This window comes from Dermacentor andersoni, chromosome 11 (assembly GCF_023375885.2).
Source record: "Dermacentor andersoni chromosome 11, qqDerAnde1_hic_scaffold, whole genome shotgun sequence".
NCBI lineage: Eukaryota > Metazoa > Arthropoda > Arachnida > Ixodida > Ixodidae > Dermacentor > Dermacentor andersoni.
In genome coordinates this window covers 118,426,371-118,446,306 of record NC_092824.1, presented here as the reverse complement: position 1 = coordinate 118,446,306, position 19,936 = coordinate 118,426,371, and the positions used below count along the sequence as shown (strand labels likewise).

At 44.9% G+C, this 19,936-nt stretch overlaps 1 protein-coding gene across 3 annotated transcripts in view; it reads right to left on the bottom strand.

Moving 5' to 3' along the window:
• Positions 1–19,936, bottom strand: part of dnc (phosphodiesterase dunce) — a 683,519-nt gene that overhangs the window by 545,230 nt on the left and 118,353 nt on the right. Inside the window, exon 1 of one of the 3 annotated variants that reach the window (XM_055075486.2) lies at positions 10,507–11,765. The exons of the other annotated variants lie outside the window; for them this stretch is intronic. Coding sequence (XP_054931461.1) covers positions 10,507–10,541 — 35 coding nt within the window. The 5' untranslated portion in view covers positions 10,542–11,765. Of the gene's footprint in view, positions 1–10,506; positions 11,766–19,936 lie in introns of those variants that run through there. 3 annotated transcript variants of the gene reach the window in all.

Below are 19,936 nucleotides of genomic sequence, written 5' to 3'. Positions count from 1 at the left end.
GCGTACAGCCGCCGCCAGCTTTAACCGGAACAATAAGAATACAGCAATCGCTCTTTAACACGTGCTCTAAAGAGCAAAAATCAAACGCTTTCGAAGGAAGACACAATAAGCTAGGAAAGTCAAGGCACCCAATGCAACATCGGCGGCACCCTCCGCAGGAGAAGCAAGAAGGCATATTAGGCGTGCTCGGGTCAAGTATATGACGGTGCTTTGAAAAGACTGAATGTTAAGCTCATTGCTCTTGCATTTCAAGTATGGTAACTTATCGCAAATATGCGGACAGTTGAACACAAGACACAAAGCGCTAGCGCGTGTTTGTAGTGGATTTGCATCTGTCAACCACTTTACGCTAAGCTAGCATAGTTGGAAGTATGACGTTGACTATACATTCTTATGAACAGAAAGGCATCCAGACAACAGTCACTTGCAGAAGGAAAAGTCGCTGAGAAACACTGTAATATATTTGCAGCTAATGTATCGAGATTGCAGCAGCATGGCGGCGGGACCGAGGCACAGAAATAGGAGACGACGATATACGGCGCCGACTAGCAAGTGAAGTTTTTACCTGAAGAACGAAGAATGTAAGTGAAATAAGTTGTAACATTATCGAAAATCGAAATTTATTTATGAATAAAAGGTGCTCAAGCTGCACGTGGAAAGCATCGAAATACCACGCGCTTCAAACTGGAACCAAAGTAAATAAAGGTTGCAGTTTCGTCCGAAAGGCGAAGCATCGGTTGCGATAGCGAATGCGTGGAAAGCTATACGAAGTAAAGATAGTAGCTTTATCGGCCGTATAAACTTGTAAACATATGCATACTAACTAAATTATCAAGCATGGTGTTACGTGCACAAAAGCAAACATGAACTCATCGCACACGATAATCGCGGAAACTCGTTGTCAATACGCTTGAATGAGGAATCGCGGCAGCAGCAGCGAGCGAATTGATACCCGCCGCGGTGGCTCAGCGGCTATGGCAGTGCTAAGCACGAGGTCGCCGGATCGAATCCCGGCCGCGGTGGCCGCATTTCGATGGGGCGAAATGCAAGAACGACCTGTCTCCTGTGCACTGAGAGCACAATAAAGATGCCCTCTTGGTCAAAATTATTCCGGAGTACCCCACTACGACGTGCCTCATAATCAAATCCTGGCTTTGGCGCATAAGACCCTCGAGTTAAATTCAGCGAACTGACCTTTGTGCTGCCTCTCGCATCAACGCGAACTAGGCCGCAAAAACACAGCGCACGGCGAACTGTGTCCCCATCCCAGATGGCCTTCAATATACAGGGCGAGCGCGCGAGCGGCCGCCCGGTTTGCCCGGAGTAGAACGCCCTCCGCTCTTCTCGGAGCCTTGAGCGCGAAGAAAGATGGCGCGCTTCCTCCTCGCTGTACTCTCTTGCGTGCGCGAGATTGAGCCGCAATGGCGGGCTCACCCTCCCACGCTTCCACTCGCAGCACATAAAGCATATGGCGTGCGGCGACGATTTTATGGCCATTGTATGTTATACGGAACCTAACGGGGACGCCGAGACGGCGACGGCGAAGCCGTCGAAAGAAATACGCCTGGAGTGTTGATATAATTGCTATCCCAATAAAAAACATGAACCACAAAGCTATATCTATAAAAACAAAAGGAAAATAAAGCCCATCACATACGCGCCGACTGTGCATGTGCATATCTCAGCCGAAATTAAACAGAAGAACTAGAGAGGGACTCGAGATATCTTGAGACAGTTCATGGCTGACTGGTTCATTCCGCACCCTTTAATTTGTTTTAATAATGTACGCTTGTAATACTTCTCGAGACATCTTATCACGGCGTTAAAACAGCACAGCAGTGTAATATAAGAGCGGATGACAGCCACAGTACCGACAATGGATTCGAAGGTGCGAGTGCACCGTGCGTTTCAGCGAGCTATGGTACTCTCTTTAGAATGATCGTTTGTTATTTATCTTGATTTATGCTGATATCCCATTGTCTACTTGTATTTGTTATTATTCCGTATCTACTTGGTTACCAGCTTTTTACAACTTTTCATCCATTCTGTGTCCACGATATTGAGGTACGTATATTGGCTCACTGTAGCCATCTATTTATTTTCATACATATTCTTGAAACTTTCTTCAAAACAAATTTTGCGCTACGCTTCTGACTTCAAAAGAGGCCTAACTTATGATAGCCCGCTCTCACTCACTTGTGGTTTTACCATAGGCAGCGGGCCCCCACTTACAATCACCCATCGACCTTTGGTTAATTTCAAACCTCGACAAGGTTTCTGCTTGGGAGCACAGAATGGCCTTTGCGTCACGTTCGCCGAAAGGCATCGCCGCCTGAAAATGTGTGCCCCAATGTGCCGAACGCGATGCTCCTAAACCAAGAAAGAGAATACGTAGTCGGCGTGTTGCTCTTTACTTTTGTGCAGCGCCTTGCTCGCACGAACAATGCCTGCGTGATGCTCTTGATTATCCGTGTTTTTCTGGGTCATCGCGGTGGGAGAACACGGCATATACGACACAAGTGAACGCGATTATGCCAAAGCAATATGACAGATGTTCGATGCATTAGGAGTGGAGCTATCGCTCTGAACGGACTGATGGTGCCACTGGAGCGGCGAGATCTCTTTCTTTCCTACATTCACTCGGCTTTGAAATGTATTGCAGTAGACCGGCAACTTGGGGTAGTTAATGAAAGTTGATCTTGTAGTAAGGGGGGTACTGCGCTATAAACACACGGACAACAGATGTAGAAGTGGACAGGATGAGCGCAGACTCGCAACTGAATTTCATTGGGTGAAAGATGACATATACAATCATCGAACGGACATCATCATGCCGATAAACCGTCCAAAAGCACTGTTGTCACAATATTGCATCCTGAAATTGCACCTCACAATTAGCAAATACAATTGAAGGATCGCTAACACATAGCCGTGTTTTATTCTTCATAACATACGCCTCGAACAGCTCCCGTGTACGACGATCCCTATGACAGTATAAAATTTTTGTTTTTTTCTACAAGCGGAAGGCATACCTTCTTTTATTAAATGTATTTAAGGAGAGGTTGCCGCCTACGTGTGGCGCCGGCTACTCCTCTTCTCTTACGTGATAGTTATCATCTGAAAGTTGTCAACAATCACCAAACTGGACAAAAGAAAAAAAAAACACATGAAGGAACATTCACGTACTAAGTCTCAGTACTGCGATATAAATAAATGTTCGCGCAACAGAAGAGTTCACATACCATAAACACTCACAAAACTGAAATGTTCACACGTAACACATGAGTTCACACAGCATAAATGTTCATAAAACCAAGATGTTCACATAGAAGATGTTGGGCACTTGAATGCCACACTCTAAATGCAACAAATACAAATGCTACATGAACACGAAGACGCAATGAGCATGTAATTAAGGGTGCCTGTCAATAATAACAATGCGAGGAATAGCTATTCAATGAATCAGCATTTCTGTGATATTTTTGATTCCTCCAAAATTTGTACCAAGACGCGTGCAGCGATGGTTTGAAGTTTTTCTGTTGGCCATGGACCTAAAATTTTTACTAAGGATAGTGGCCGTCTATCCAAGTCATATAGTTTTTTCGAGAGGTTCTTGCGGGGACGAACAAAGCGAGTACACTACAGAACGGTAGGGGGCGGCATTCTTAGAGTCTGTCGTGAAGCCCCGTAGACCGCAAGAACGTTAATAGCGCGAGTAAGGCCTTCAACGCGGATGTTCTTTCGGAGCATTGGCCTAAAGCTTTTAGTTCTGAAAGTGGACGATTGTCCAGCTGGTCCAGTACCCTGCACATCACTTGTCTCTAAGCACTGTATCGCGGGCAGACACAGATAATGTGTGCGAGCGTCTCGTCGATGTTACATGTGTCGCACGTGGGGCTGTTGGCCATTCCTATGAGGAAAGCATAGGCGTTTGTAAAGGCAACGCCTAGCCACAGACGGTAAAGCATGGTCTGTTCACGTCGTGGTAATCCAGGCAGGAGGTGCATCCGTATGTCCGGAGACAACGAACGCAACCGACACATGGTGAAAACATTTGAGTTCCACAGGGGCAAACTACACTCACGGGACATCAATCGCAGCTCAGCCGCAGCGTCTGTTCGCGAAAGCGGAATGAAGACTCGTTGAACACTTTCATGTGCAGATCGGGCACATTGTCTCCCTTTCTTTCTATCTTCCCTTCCTCTCTGTTTCTCTTTTTATCCCTCTTAACCTTTCCCCCTGCGCAGGGTAGCCAACCGGAATTACCTCTGGTTAACCTCCCTGTCTTTCTCTGCATTATTTTCTCTCTCTCTCTTGCGGGGAGCATCGTCATCATTTTTGCAGTGTAGAAGAAGGTTCTTCACATGAGCATGTATCACTGTTAGTTTTTCTTATCCTATACAGGAAGCTCTTACTATAGGCGAAGCCTAGTCGAAGCCTATTAATTGTTGTTTCAACAGATCGACTAATTTTAAATGGAATAGTGAATTCTATTCCAGGATCTATAGTATATAACCGAGAGTTCTGCGGATCAATTATGAAAGAGTAGCATACTCTGCTCCTGTGCTACATAGAATATCGTGTAATCTAGGCGAAACAATTCAAAGATTGCTGGCCAGAAGCCTTCGCATATGTATTGGTGTTCCGCATGCACCTGCCAGTGCTTTGGTAATTGCCGAGTCCCGCCAACCAACTCTTCAGGCACTAAGATTTACGGAAACGTGTCGTCACTTTTTTCGTTTGGCTACACAACACGCCAGTCATCCACTGTGCCAAGATCTTTAGGATAGAACCGTTCCACGCATACATGAAGAAATACTGCGGTGCAAAAACTTACTGCCTGCCTACGAATACTGGCCTACTTGCGCAACTCATCCCCCAAGGCGACTAGCAATTCCAGGAGTAACCACTTCAATTCCTGGAGTAGGTCGCAAATGTGATATGCCCGTAGTTGCGATAAAGCAATTCACTTTATCACATCTTTACAGTGAGTACGGAGATCGCATTCACGTGTATACCGATGGATCATGCTGGAAAACAAGCTCTATATCTGCGCTTTATATACCTGCATACCAAGAGAAAAGAACTTATCAGCTTTGCCAATTTACAACGCCCCGCACTGCAGAACTTTACGCAATACTTTCTGCTTTACGTTACATATGTCAGCAGTCAGAACCATTTGGCTGGGTTATTCTGAGTGACTCACAAGCCTCATTGCTGTGCCTAAATTAAATCAGCTTAAGAGAAGCAAACAGCACATTGACATACGAAATACAGAAGGCATACGCCATAGCGAAAAATCTACGATACGGCATAACTTTCCAGTGGATTCCAAGTGAGTGTGAAATCATAGGAAATGTATCAGCTGATCACATGGCACGTACAGCACATCAAGAGAATGAATTATAACTACTTCCTCTAGCGGCGAGTGATGCGCGATGTCTATTGAACAAACTATGCGGTAGATTGTCCAAGGAAACTTGCTTCATAAGGTACACCTTCTTTGCCTACTTTTCACAAGCCTTCCAATGCTTTGCTACGTGGGAATACTTGTAAGATGACCAATTTTTAAAATGTTCCTTTAAACGGATAGTAATACAGCGTCCGGTCTGACCTGAATAAACGCAGCCGCAGGAAAAAGGGAATTCATAAGCCACAACGCACGCGCAGGGAACAAACTGTGACCTGGGGCTTACATGGCAAACATAAGCGCTATGGCTAGGTATTCTCAGGACCTGTGCACACAAATGGGCCATTTTCAAAGGAGCAGAAAACACAACATTCACCCCACAACATTGCGCCACGCTCTTCAAATTTTCAACCATCCTCATTAACAACTGCGGAGCTGGCAGCGATTGATGTTGCTCTGAAGTACATACAGGAAGAAATGAGCACATCGAAGGTCGTCATCATTACAGACTCCCGTGCTACCCTTAGCAGGCTGTTTAGAAATGATGCCAATAGCCCAATTCCCCGCAGTATAATAGAGTCCGCCGACAAAATTACTTCTCGTGGGGTGTTCTTCATTGCCCAGTGGATACATTCGCACGTGGGTATTGCTGGAAATGAAGAGGCTGATCGCCTCGCTTCAACCTGTGCTCACAACGGGAGTGACTGCCCAAAAATTTCTTGCATGATTGACAACGCCCGTGTGTTAATCCGCCGATACCTCCTAAAGCAGCCCCCTAGACCACCGTATTGCAAACGGCTCGTTCCCTCCCCGTGTTCGTGGCCGTGGCTTGCCTCGTAGTGCCAGAGCCCTGTTAGTGACATTAAGAGTTGACTCTGTGTTGGTGCGCGAACGCTTGTATCGTCAAGGACGTGTGGACAGTCCATCGTGCACGTCCTGTGGCTCCTGTGGGACACTTGAGCACGTTATATTTGAGTGTCCCGCATTCGTCACACAACGTTTACTGCTAATTAAGGAATATGGACTGACTGGGCTCAAGTGTACGACCCTTGACGATTGCCTGTTTCCGAGAGTGTGTGCTGCTCAACGCGACCAGGGCCATAGAGCCTTGCTAACTTTCATGCAGAAAACTTATTTGGCCTCCCGTTTATGGACATTTTTTCCGTGTTCCTGCTTTCCTTTGTCCGTGTGTCTCATTTGTTTATTTTCCATTTTCTTACCTATTTTTTTGTTTCCTATCTTCATCTCTTCTCCTCTTTTCATTCCCTCCTTCCGACAGAGTAGCCAGACATTGTGCCCCTCTCTGTGACAGATGTCAGCTTGCTCCTTCCCTGTTTCCCTTGTTTGTTTGTATGTTTCCATATCTAATAATAATAATAATAATAATAATAATAATAATAATAATAATAATAATAATAATAATAATTACAAGATGGGCATTGAAATACGTTGCGGAGTTCAATAGGAGGGTGGAGTTTTCGCCCAGATAAGTAATCCTCCTTATCATTAGCGTCATTGTCGTCGTCAGCCTAATAATGTCCACTGCAGGACGAAGGCGTCCTGCAGGGATCTCCACTTACATCTGTCTTGCGCTGTCAGATTCCAAGTAGTGCCTGCAAATTTGTGAATTTCATCACACCACCTAATTGTCTGTTCTTCTCGACGGCGCTTCCCTACCCTTGAACCCCATTTTGTAACTCTAATAGAGCACCGCTTGTCGGCCCTACACATTACGTGGCCTGTCCAGCTGCATTTTTCCTCTTAAATATCTACTACAATATCGGCAACACCAGTTTTATCTTTAATCCACTCCATCGTCTTCGTGTCTCAGCGCTGGAGCTTAACAATTAAGCTTGACAAGGAGAAGGTAAGGACCGCCTAAAGAGAGAAGGAACAAAACATGCTAGGCGTAATGTTAGGAGACCAGATAAATATATAAATTCAAGAATGCGACATCTGCTGTCCCTACGGCACGAATAAGCGTACAGCGCCTAGTAGAGCCACCGGCAATACCGAGTAAGCTGTTTTTAAAAAGAAGACTCGGAGGCGTATACATATGCCGCTGACAGGGCGATAAGATAGAACGCCAGTGCCTAGGGAAAGAATGTCTCAAGTAATAGCATATTTTGAATGAATTACTTAAAAATTTGAGCACTGCATCTATTTCCAAAGATTAAATTTAAATGTCCAGAAAGAACGAATGCATGTGCGTAATGTGTTTCGAGCCGCAGGTGAATTTTGTGTAGGCGCATACATCATATGCTTGTTGGAAATTCAAGTTCTAATCGTGCACATGACTGCTGAAGAACTGGAACGACAGGGAGAGCACTGTGCCAAAGACTTGTGTAGCTACCATTGTTTTTACGGTGCAGGGAAAAGCAATTACAGAAGGAGTTACCAAGACAATCAAGTTTTACTTCTGTGTAGCAATGCGGCTAAGCGAGTTTTCACGATGTCGCATCGAACGTAAGAACTAAACAAGCGCGCGAGCTCAGCGCTCCTACGTTCGCAAATTCGGGCTTTCCATGGCTTTTTAACATCGATGGTCATGCTGTTTGCTGCTGTGCGACATATTTGATGGTTTTGATTCGTGGTTTCAGATGTGTTTTGCAAAAGCAGCGAATTTCCTACAACGGAATCACGCAGAAACTTGCGAACCTCCTCTTCCGTGGCGGTATGAATATTTCATACCTCATTTGCTCTCGATTATACGTTGGACTGAAAGAAAAAAAAAGGTAGTTTTTTTTTCATTCTGTTCTTTTAAAATATACGTTGAGCTTGCTTCGTTTTTTGGCGAAGCGAAGAAGAAAACCACACACGTTTCAGCACGTGGCAGAATGAATGCGGACACAGAGTAAGCTGCTTAACAGGCACGAAAGCTCTGAAATATGCGACAACTCCGCTGTGCTCCGTTTGGTAAATCACTCGAAGGGCAGTGACAAATGGCTTTCAAGTATTTCGCTGTGTCGCTGCTGCAAGGCAAACACGCAGACATCTAAGTAGTTCCGTAATCAATTAGCTAGCATGTCGTAAAATGGCGAGTGGAAACGTTTCCTTAGAGCCAAACCCAATTTACTGGAAACGCAGAAGAGGCTTTAGATTAGCTTAGAAAAAAAAAAAAAAAACGCACCTACGTGACATCAGTACCAGTTGGGAGCGCTGATTGGACCAAGTAAACAGAATATGTGTCCTGTATATGCATCTGATTGAATACCTATCTATAAACCAGCTCGGGGCGAACTCCAATTTCCATATTAAGATACAATTAAGCGAAAAAAAAATGCACTCGTGAAAGAACCGCTGCACCACTTCGAATGAAATTTGTTGCATTTAAGAAAGAGAGCTGTATAATACCGACTGCAGCGAGCATAATTTTCATTTACCGCATCATGTTGTTCTGAGAAGATGACCAGACATCGGTAAAAAATGGGAGAGAAAAGAAAAGAAAGAAGGCAGGGAGGTTAACCAGAAAAGCATCTGGTTGGCTACCCCGCACAGGAGAAAGAGAAAAGTGAAATGTCTATAGAAGGAAAAGAAAAAGAATAGGATGCAGTGAATGTGTGCAGGTTCTCCGACGCCACTATGCACTCAAAGGCGCTCGCAGATACCAGTCGTTTTAGGTGAAGCCTAAGGTACCTTCGCTTTTATATTTGGGCTGACTAGCGGGAGAGGCGGTATTCAAGTAGTGTCTGTTCGCTCTGCGGACGATCATCTAGTCGATTCAATGCATTGGACATACGTATGTTTCGAAAAAAAGAATGATATGCACAATGTTTACATTTCTGCATCTTTGCACCAAAACTAGATATCGCAGCCGTGGAAATGTAATCTGTTAGAGCATCTAAAGCGAACAGGTATGATGTATGAGTTTACAGCTCAAGAAAAATTGATGACAATTTTACGTGAGTTTCGCAAAAGGTCTACTTGCAAATTAGTGGTATATTCCCGATAGGTACATAACACATAAATCTTGTCCGCTTTCGGTGACTCGATGGTGCAGTTTATAGAATTTGCCAATAATTTTGTGTTGGTGAGTTGCAAAATTGTAAACCTGATACTCCATTTATATTTTGCAAACTTTAACCTTTGTAAAAACTTGTGGACCTAAATTAATATCTGCTACCTGTAGTCGGTAGATTTCGACTTTTTTCTTTTAAATGAAATAAATGTCAGTTCGGCGCAGTGAATGCTAATAAAAACGATTTCTGAGTTCGCGTGTGGTTATAAAGGTAATCTTGGCTAAAGCTTACTCTTAGTTAAGTAAGCAGGTGTTGACCCATTGTTACTGCAAAAGTTTACTCTGCGAGTACAGCAAGCTACACATTAATTTTCTTGAGCGTTTGTTCTCGATTTATTGCGCACACACAATCTCTAAAATTGCAGTAATGCTTTAGCTTGGCTGAGTTGTTTCATACTTTGATATAAAGGCAGATCGACTGAGACAAGGACAGGAAAAAAGAGATGCAAGCAAGACGTCACTCTAAAATCAGCCACGACACTGGGAAATTCACAGCAGCTGTTTCTGCAGCAGCAAGAAATAGCTAGAAACAGATGAAAATGTTACGACAAGATGAATGCGTTAATACAGCGCCTCTACTCTAATTATTCACTCCTAAATTTAGCTATCTCTATTACTCGGCTAAACTTCCCAAAATTAAACATCGAACGCCCACGGAGCTGCAGATCGACACTGTATACAAATACCATTCAATGATGCGAACGAAGCAACAGTTTCTAGACTATAACATGTCACTGTCTAAAACGTGAAGTAAAATATAGAAGAGTAAATTAGAGCACAACACAATGTTCGATGCGCTATGTATTACATGATTATCTCTCGCTCTCTCTCTCTCTCTCTACTCTTTATGAAGGCGGCGAAAATCAGATAGAATCAGCGATGCTAGCGAGCGAGGCAATTGATAAGCATTAGACAAACACAGCACTGGTCATGACAGATGCGGCACCCACGTGCGAGGAATGCGAAACGTAAAAGCCGTCGAAATAGAGATTTATATGCATATTGCCATGGTTTCGCTTTGATCGATGGGCGCGATGTGGATACAAAAAATAAACAAATAGAAATGCTGCGCGCGTACCTCTTTTTCCGGAACTGAACCCGAGTGGTAAGCATCGCTGAGTGGCGGACTTGTACGGTGCTTCGCAGCAGACGGGAGAGCTCGCACAACCGGCAAGCAGCGGAGGTTCCGGCGAGAAGCTGGACGAGCAGTAGTCAGACAAGAGCGGCCGCAGCAAAGCACGAGCTGAGAGCGGAAACGAACTTACTGGCTGCGACGCCACTCCTCTCTGTTCCGTTCATTTCTACGGTCTCTGTTCAAGATTAGCTAACCAAGTAAAGAATACTAGGGAAGGAAAATGGCCGGCGCGAATTTGGAGTGAAGTTCGGCGGAAGACAGTAACAAGTGGAGAAAAATAATATATTCTAAATCTAGGTATCTTTTCCGAAACTATCTTATCTTCCTTTCTGCCACGAGATAAAATCTATACGAACAGTTGTCTGAGTCTTCCTTCGAAATGGTTGTCGTACACCACCACTGTCAACCGCTCATTCTGGTTATCGCGTGAACAAGACGTTAGGACGCGACCGTGTCTTTTGTCCATGCATAAAGGAAACTTTTTAAAGGCATTAGAACGAGGGGGCAGTGCGGGTAAGATAAATTTAACTTTCCGTAAGGAAGCACCAGCTGCACAGTGAGGTTAATATGCTGTCATATGGTCACGCAATTACATTGAAGAATTACCGAAAGAGAAAGTAAAAACATTCGCTTATCAGTCGGCGGGACAAAAACAAGCTAGAAGCGAACCACCCACACTAATGAAAATTCGACGGCACGCCTAACTCCAGATGCCATAGCATGTCAAACCAACAGTCATGAAGCTAATCGACGGAGAGCGCAGAGGATATTTAGGTTTTCACCAAATTCCCACAAAAAAAAAAAAAAACGCTATTTTTCAAAAAATCCTTGTCAATTTGAGGAAGTTGAAAGCAACCGACACAGACCCGGCGTCTATTCTCGTCGCGACAAACTTCTCACGGCGAACACGACGACTTCAAAGGCGGACAAACCGAAACCAGGTCACAACTCTCCTGCTTTCGTAAGCGGCGGAAGGACAGCTGCCGTCCGACGCGAGATGCCTCCTCCGAGTGAAGGTCAGGTCAAGCGATCTCAGCGAGTCGAACGCACGCGCACCGCACAGAGGTCATCAGAAGCTGGGCGGGGAGAGGGCAAGGCTGCGATGACACGGGTCAGCGTCGCGAAGAGAGGACGACGCAGCCGCTGTCGAGGACGCGAAACGTGAGGACCAGCGGCGACGGCCAGCGCCTGTTGTACGTGGCGCTACGGTGGCCCGTGCTTTCCCGCCCGAGGGAAGGAAGAAGGGAAGCGAAAAGGGGGGGAGGCGCTGTGGGGGGCGCCCAACCAGCGAGCCAGACAGCGAGCCGAGAGTCGATCCGAGAGCCGAGCCAAGCCGACCGCCGCCGGGTGGTGCACACGGCCGTCCCGCGCTGGAGCGGAGACCACCGCCGACTGCTGGTGGTGGTGGTGGTTCGATTCGGGAGGGAAGGGTGGGGGGATTTCGCGGCGCGGCACCAGCGCGCCACACGGGAAGGGAGAAGTCCCGTGCTTCCATCCTTCAATGTCCTGGCCGCGGGAATCGATGCGGGGCTTTTTCGTCCCCCAAGGGAGGAAACGAGGGCTCTTCCTCGTCGTAGGACGCGTCGCTTGAAAAGAAAAACAACAGAAACTCGACTTTTCGAGTTATGCTTATGTTTTGGGCGCCTCCTGGTCAGCTTGCGCATCTATCTCCATTCTTTGCTCGTAGAGAAGAGAGCACAGCGCTAAGCGTAACAGACGCAAAATAACAAGAAACAGGAAAGGCTGGTGCACATTCACCTGGTTTCCTTAATTGCTCAGTTTCTTTTCGATTTGATTATACATGTTTCTAAAGAATAGCCGGCTTTTGTTACTTTCTTTACGGACACAATCAATATGCGTAACACCTATGAAATGCTAAAGGACGCCTCTATTCTCCTCGAGGAAAACGTTAAAGTGAGATCCTTTCCAAAGTAGACAAAAGTCTCTGTTCCCTCACGTGACTGTGCCATTTCTTTACATGCAACGAGCCTTCCACGTGGGCCCAACTTCCCAAGCAAGTCTTTTAATTTGTTGAGCCAGTGCGACCGTGTTCTCGGGTTCAGTGCACCGCTCATAGCGCACGATGCGGAAATCTGCTTCTCGCGCCTCCTCTCCGACCAGGCGAGTGCTAGTCACCAAACGACAAATTGAATATGACGAGAGAATACGCCTGCAACGTTCCGATGGTTACTACATTCAGTGACCTACAGTCGGTGCAGTCGGTTACTACAGTCGGTGCGAAAAAAAAATGTTCTCCCTTTGTAATGAGCAGTACTCACGTACTGTGTCTCTGTTTGAACCTGTATTACAATAGACGGCTAGCAAGAACCTTAATAAATAGCACAAACGTAATAAAATATTTTTGTTGGCTTAGTTGGTGAAACGTGGGTATTAGGAGACAGGCGGAAATTGAAAGACATACACCGAAGAGGACAGGCAAGGCGAGCTCTCATCTTATCTGACCTTTTCTTCTTACGTGTGTTAATTTGCGTCTGACATTTAATAACAATTGCGAAAACTACACACTATCGTAAAGAAGCAAAACCCAGCCAGCAACTGACTTAAACGGTCGTCATTTCTTTGCTCTTTTCCAAGAAATCAAGCTCGCATGGATGGGAAAAATGGACATGTGTCTGCCTTCTGTCCTTCTCCCAGTCTACTTTCCCATTATTATACACCATGTACCAAAAGTTAAGAGAGTTACAACACGCCCAGTCACAGCTGATGCAGCGTGAGGCTGCAGACTCCTGTAACGTGGCAAAGCTGTGAAGTCCTAGATGAACCTGCGCTCTCATCAACACTGGAGTAAATTCATTACACCGCTCGACAGGAGCTGCAGATACGCGTGCCAAAATTTTGACACAGACGATACGTCAGAAAACAGCAGCCTTGAACGCCAGAATAAGCAAGCTGTGCTACACAGTGTCATGAGGGGAGAAGCGGGCTCGAGAGTACGAGTCGGCTTGGTCGATTAGGCCGAGCTTTATAAAGGAGAAGGGAAAGAAGGGACAGCGCGGGTAATGATGAAGCAAAAACAAAGCGGAACATTGATTGATTGATTGATTGATTGATTGATTGATTGATTGATTCGTACATTCACTGTATTATCGAGTCCTTATAGGAATAAAATGGGAGTAAGACACAGATCCCACGATGTGTACATTGGTTACGAGAAAAATGCTATACTAAGAGCATGTTAACCATGAAGTTGTAAAAATAAATTTAGTCCCTTTCGCTTTCTCTGGAGTTGGAGTAACATAAAGTCGGCTTTTTCATATAGGGGGGAAACAGAAAGCGCTTATTCAAAATAATGTTGAGAAGTTGAGCTTATGCGTGAATTAGCATCTGATCTGCTACAAACGCATTCTAAACAAGAGAGGGAAGAAAAAGATGATGGCGATGCCAGCGGATCATATTCTAAACGCTCCCAGCTGATGTTCTGCCTACCTCTCTCATGCAGTCTACTCCACAGAAAAGAAGGTGTTGTGAAATAAGCAAATCAAGAACGACGCCTGTAGAAGTAGATTAGAACACACGACAGGTAGGAGTAGCCACGCTGGACTACTCTCCAAGCGCACGCATGCGCAATAGCTAGCACATAAAGGTCTGGTTGCTGCCTCACAGCCGATAAAAAAAAAAAAGAAAACACCGATAAATAGTTCAGTCCTAGTAAGCGTTATCTTTTTTTGTTTCTATTGCCGTATTGACAATGCCGCTTCAGCACACTGCTGTGCTCCAACCCGATACAGAGCAAGAAAAGAAGGCATCCATCAAAAACACTATTCCCAACACGGTATGTGAAGTGAGGTGTTCTCGCTTAAGTTAAGAGAGCGTGTTAAGATGTGCGTGATTCTCAGCAAGCAAATGTGTGAATACCTTCTGTAATTTATTTGTGTATATATATATTAATAGAGGGAAAATGAGACATCCACCCAATCGTAGCAATTGCTACAAAGGAAACCCATGCGGGTTCTTCGTGAGAAAAGCCTTGAAGTTCTATATAGATATATATATATATATATATTTAACGCTGCGAGCCCGGAACTTTCCCGTAACGAACGGCACGCGCGTTATCAGAAGGGGCACTCCAAAGGGTGTAATCTGTTCTTAGAGTGTATATATATATATATATATATATCACTTTCACCGATTGACAGCACCAAGAAATTCCCCCCCAGACAGCTTGACTAAAAGGAAACAAGAAGAGATAACAAACATCTGATTTTTCCCACGTACCGAAAACAGTCTTAAAAAATGCGGATGACACAGATGGTGAAAACATCAGAATATATATATGCGCAGAAAAATATATGGAAAAAAAGGAGAAGGAAAGTACGCAAGCGCAATGGTTCGGCCCATTGCATTCTCAAAAGGTCTTGTCATTATCCGGACCATTTCTCCGGGCAGGCAGTTAGGACACTTTAAAAACATGACATTTTCGTGAGCCGGTGCTTTAGCGAATACTCAGAGATCCCATCCGCATCTTCATTCTTCTGTGGCTCCTCGAGATCGTCTTAAACTTAGGCGATGGGCGAAAGCGAGCCGAGCTAAAGAAAAATAAGAAAGGTTGCCTCCTCCTCAATGATTACTGTAAGGCAGAACAAAAGCATAGCGAAATACTGGAAATTCTAAGAGCTTATCAGGCTATCTTTTATTTTTTCGCTTCGACGTTCATCGTGAGCTCTCCCTAGTTGAGATCTTGAATCTTTTAGTCTTGGCCGTTACAGCCTTCCCGTAAAGCAGTAGAAGGTTTAAATATGGGGGGGGGGGGGGGGAAGCAACTTTTTTCAAGGTCTCTTTGTATGTGCTGCAGTCACTCACGCTTTCATGAGATTCTTCCGCGACATTTCGTTTCGAAATGGACGAGGCTGACGTAAAAAACGAATTCATTAGGCCGTCGTCGCGCATCGCTTCTCTTTTGTTCCTTACTGTTTCCAGGGCACTTTAGGCGAATGCACCGCATCAACTTTCTATTCCGCAGATTATGGCACCCGACATCTTCTTGGACGACTGGGGAAGGGAAAAAAATGTTTCTAAAACTGATGCTTCTACGCGAAGGTCACCATGGAGATTGCCCAGGACCACTAAGAAGAAAGAACTACGGTAGGGACATAAACACAGTAAACGAATGGCTTTTTACGACACACGAATACGCGCAACGTAGTTTTTATTTATTGATATGCCAAGATCACTTCAGGAAGCCAACAAATTAGGTCAAATTTCACCCACCTTAAGCAAGCTGTAGCCACAACATCAACGCTCCGAGCAAGGCGTTACGTGGAAGGAGAAACACCGTCATGGTTCAGGGGTGTCGCAAAAGAAGACGAAAGGTGGCAATATTGGAGACAAGATTCGCGAAGTACAGCTGTCCTTTAAAGTTTTCACAATGCGGAGACCATGAAAAACATTATGGAAGGCCATCGAAGCAAGAATATCGGTGTCACCGTAAACATAGGATTGCAGCTATTTCGCCGCAACACCTTTGCGAAGCTTGCGGCTCCGTTCCTATGTTTCGTAGGTATGAGAACATTGTTTGTTTTGGAAAACGTAAGCGTAGCTCAAAATTATTCGAACGAACAGCTTCCGATGTAAAGGTAGCACGGAAGTAATGTTTCGGCTCTATGGTCTTTAACTTGCTTTAAACGATGTGTGTTGCCGGCATAGCACGCGAAGCAAGGTTCGCTTTAATAAAATCGCGTTGTTGAAGAAACTGGCATGGTTGTAGAATTCGCTTTTGGCTCCCATTACCTTGTAGTCACTGAAATCACTATGAGGACGCTATTCGCTTTATTGACCCTAAGAAATCTCAAATACCCCGTTTCAGGTGAAGCTAAGTTCAAACTACTCGTTCACTATTATTTATGGCCATGGAGAGTACTTTCGTAAAAAAAGAAAGGAGAAAAAGACAACGAATGTTGCTTGAATAAGTTACTAATTATTATAGTAAAAGGTAATAAGAATTAAATGCCTAAACTATACACAACTGAAAATGTTTTTCAGACTATAAAAAGATGCTACTAGGTCCTTCCCAGACTTAAATCGCACTTTGGAGGTGTCAAGCTGAGCGTATCGAAAGTGATACTTTAGGTTGTGCCCAGTTAATCTTATGGGAACGATCTCCCACCGAGTGCTTTCATGTCGTATATTTATAATTTACTGCAGTCTTAACTCACTTTTATACTTTATACATATAATTCTAAGCAAAACGTGAATGGCCTCAAAAAGCCAAAGGTTGTTTCGCCACGCGAGGCGTCTATCAAAGGAGAAGCCGCCTTGCAGAGCAAAGTATGACTGTGACGCATTCCACCAGATGGCGCCACGGGGCCTCCGCAGCCAATTTCTCAGGAGAGCGGCACGCGGAAATCAGTCCGAACTAGAGCCGCGATTTTGTAGCGATGCCTTTTTTTCATGCTATTCTTTTTCGCTCTTCGTCGGTGGTCAGAGCGAAGCTCCTTCCGCGTTATCAACGGGATCAGCCGGTCGTGAACGGTGGATTACATAATCAGCTTAGAAGGGAGCGGAAGGCATCGCTGCTAAATCGCAGCCATCATGTGATGGCGACCAAGCAAAAGAGAAGGCCTAGGTTGTCGCCATTAATATTTTGTGTTCTATTCGTGCCACAAGTTCCTTTCGGTCGATGTGTTAGGGCCAATCTAGTTCATTATTTTAAGCTTATCGTTAAAGAGCACACCTGCTGCGGTATCAAGTGTTACAACAAAAATCAGTCTGCAACTGATTCAATGTCAAATTTCACGCAAACGAAAAAAAGAAAAAGCAGTGAGCGTATACAGTTTCATCATTTAAACTGTTTCTTAATTGAAACTGTTAAGTTAATTTTGCACGCCAGTAAGAATTACTTCGATTTAGCGCAACAAATCCGCATTGGACAGATGCTCTGGTGGAGAAATTATGATTAGTTTTGATATCCTGGGATTACTTAACGTATACCTAAGCCTAAATGTAGGACCACTTCTTTTTGCAATTGTTACTGGAATCTATCTAATTCAGTGAAGTTTAACTTAGTAGCAGGATCCAATAGCCACTGAGCCATAGCGCGTGCATTATATCAGCAGCAACATGCGACACGTCATGGATCATTTTACAGTGAGCTTCTGCGTCATGTTCTACCATGTATTTAGTATATTTACGATGTTATTTTCTTATATCTTTCGTTTTTCATAGTTTGGTTCGGATCCTTTGGCTATGTACATGTGGATACGAATACTTCGCTTAATGTTATGCGTGTTGCTACAAGCCGTAAACTAGGATATTCAGGTTTCAATCTGAAGATCAGACATTGCAATTACAGGTAAGTTATTCGACAGAAAACGCGTTATCAAGAAAGTGAGAATTCTTAGTCAACTCGACAGTATCCTAATCTAAACCCATACGGCTTTCTCAGAGAGAAAGTTTTGTTGTTGAAGAAAAATTGGTTGTCCGAGGATCGAACCCGCGACCAACGCCTTTCTGGAGCGATCGTATTGTACCATCTGAGCTAAGCAAGAGGCTAGCAGGTTGCAGAACGAGGCCAAATTAATCGACTATCAAGGCCAGGGATATTATAAATCAGTTATGCAGAAGTAAGCAATAGAAATAGACAAAGAAAACAGAGAAAGCAGGAATGCCAACAAGAAAAGCGTCTGGTCGTCTGCTCTGCCCTGGGGGAAGGGAAAGGATGAATAGAAAGAACAGAGACAAATGGGATAGTGATTATTCTGAGCACGTTGTTACGTTTGGCGCATTCGCCGAAAAGCAAAGGCTAGGCGTCACTGTGGTACCGACGTCAAACAGCATTCTACCGAGTCAACGTGGATACTGAGATGCTGACAGTGAAGGCAAATTAGAAGTTGGTGTGAGAACGAGACGACGTATGTGTTCCCAGAATTTTAGTGAAAGACGCCAGCACCTGGAGAAGCTTTACCTTCTGGCGAGCTTAGGCCATTGACCTCTCCTCGGTCGTCAGTATGCTTGCTTCCTTCTTTCCAGGATCAGCTCGGGGGCGGCGCATGGACTTAGTGTAAACTTTCTCCTCCTCGGAGGCGGTGTGCTGTGCGGATGCGAACCAACCACCGGACTGGTTGATTGGAACATTACCCGTTTCCCTAGAGAGTGATCTAGGGAAGGAAGACGGAGGGTTTTTAAACGACATCTTGGGTATGTAGAATGTACTCTCCCAGAACGATTAGTCTGCTCTGATATCTAGCTCATGCTACGAGAACAATGTACTGCGGTCCGTTCCCCGGCCAGTACGAGTATCTTGTGTTATTTCCTGTAAATAAGATTGCCCTTTTCCTCCCACATGAATAAACCCCCTATTCTATTCCTCCAACCTCCTGACGTCGTAGCCATCAAAAAGTTAGCAACTCTCGTCGTGAAACTTCGGACTACGGCGTGGGCCCGCTTAGCCTCCGTATGGCGCCCCGTTAGCGCACGTCAGCTACTTGTTTCGAGACGCACCGGTGGCGTAGGCTAAACAGCGACACTGAGTGACGACAGACTGCGAGGCCATGACTCCAGAATCGAACAACTTGTGCGGACGGCACCAGGCAGCCAAAGGCACTCGCCCATTGCTAGTTTCGAAAACGCATCATTCCTGCCTTCTGGGCCGATGATCGGTGGGGAGTGGAATACTGCACGTATAAGGCACCCCAAACTGCAAATACGTTCGCGGCAATTCGGACCACCACGTGGGCTGCACCATAGCAAAGAATCTCTACTTTGTCATTTTTGGTTGGGAGTTGCCTACACGGGAGCCCAATCAGCACTACTTTGGATGGCCGACAGTGCTGAATGGGATGTCCACGACTGCGAAGAAAGCATTGACCTGTTGTGCCACTGTTCTATATTTGACATGCGATGACCACGAACTTCCATTGCAGTACGGCGAACAGATGATTGTACACAGACCGTATTTACGCTATCGGAAGCCTGCAAGGTGAAGAAAAAAAAAAAGGAACCTTACGAGCATCCGCCAGGTCGATCCACAACGCTTGAGCGCACCCGAATAATTAGGAAAAAGTATATTCGCCAGCCGCTGATCATACGTAAAGATAGCTATCGACAATACTCGAAGACAACTTTCTGTGGCAATGAAAACAAAATCTTCAGATGCAAAGCGCGCAGAAATGAGCGCGCTTATGAAAAAGGTCTCACAATTTCATCCACGTTAGCTTAAGCTGTGGAAGAGAAAACATAAACCTTATTTACAACAGCAAAATAAGACAAAAACATTTTGCTGAATGTTAAATTTGACTTATTTTTCTGCATATCTATTCCGTCTTTCTGCAAATGCGAAACTATCGCACATGGTTGCTACACTGGTCCAATATTTGTTCCGAGAAAATGTAAGTGCTGTCAAGAACTGCCGGAATAC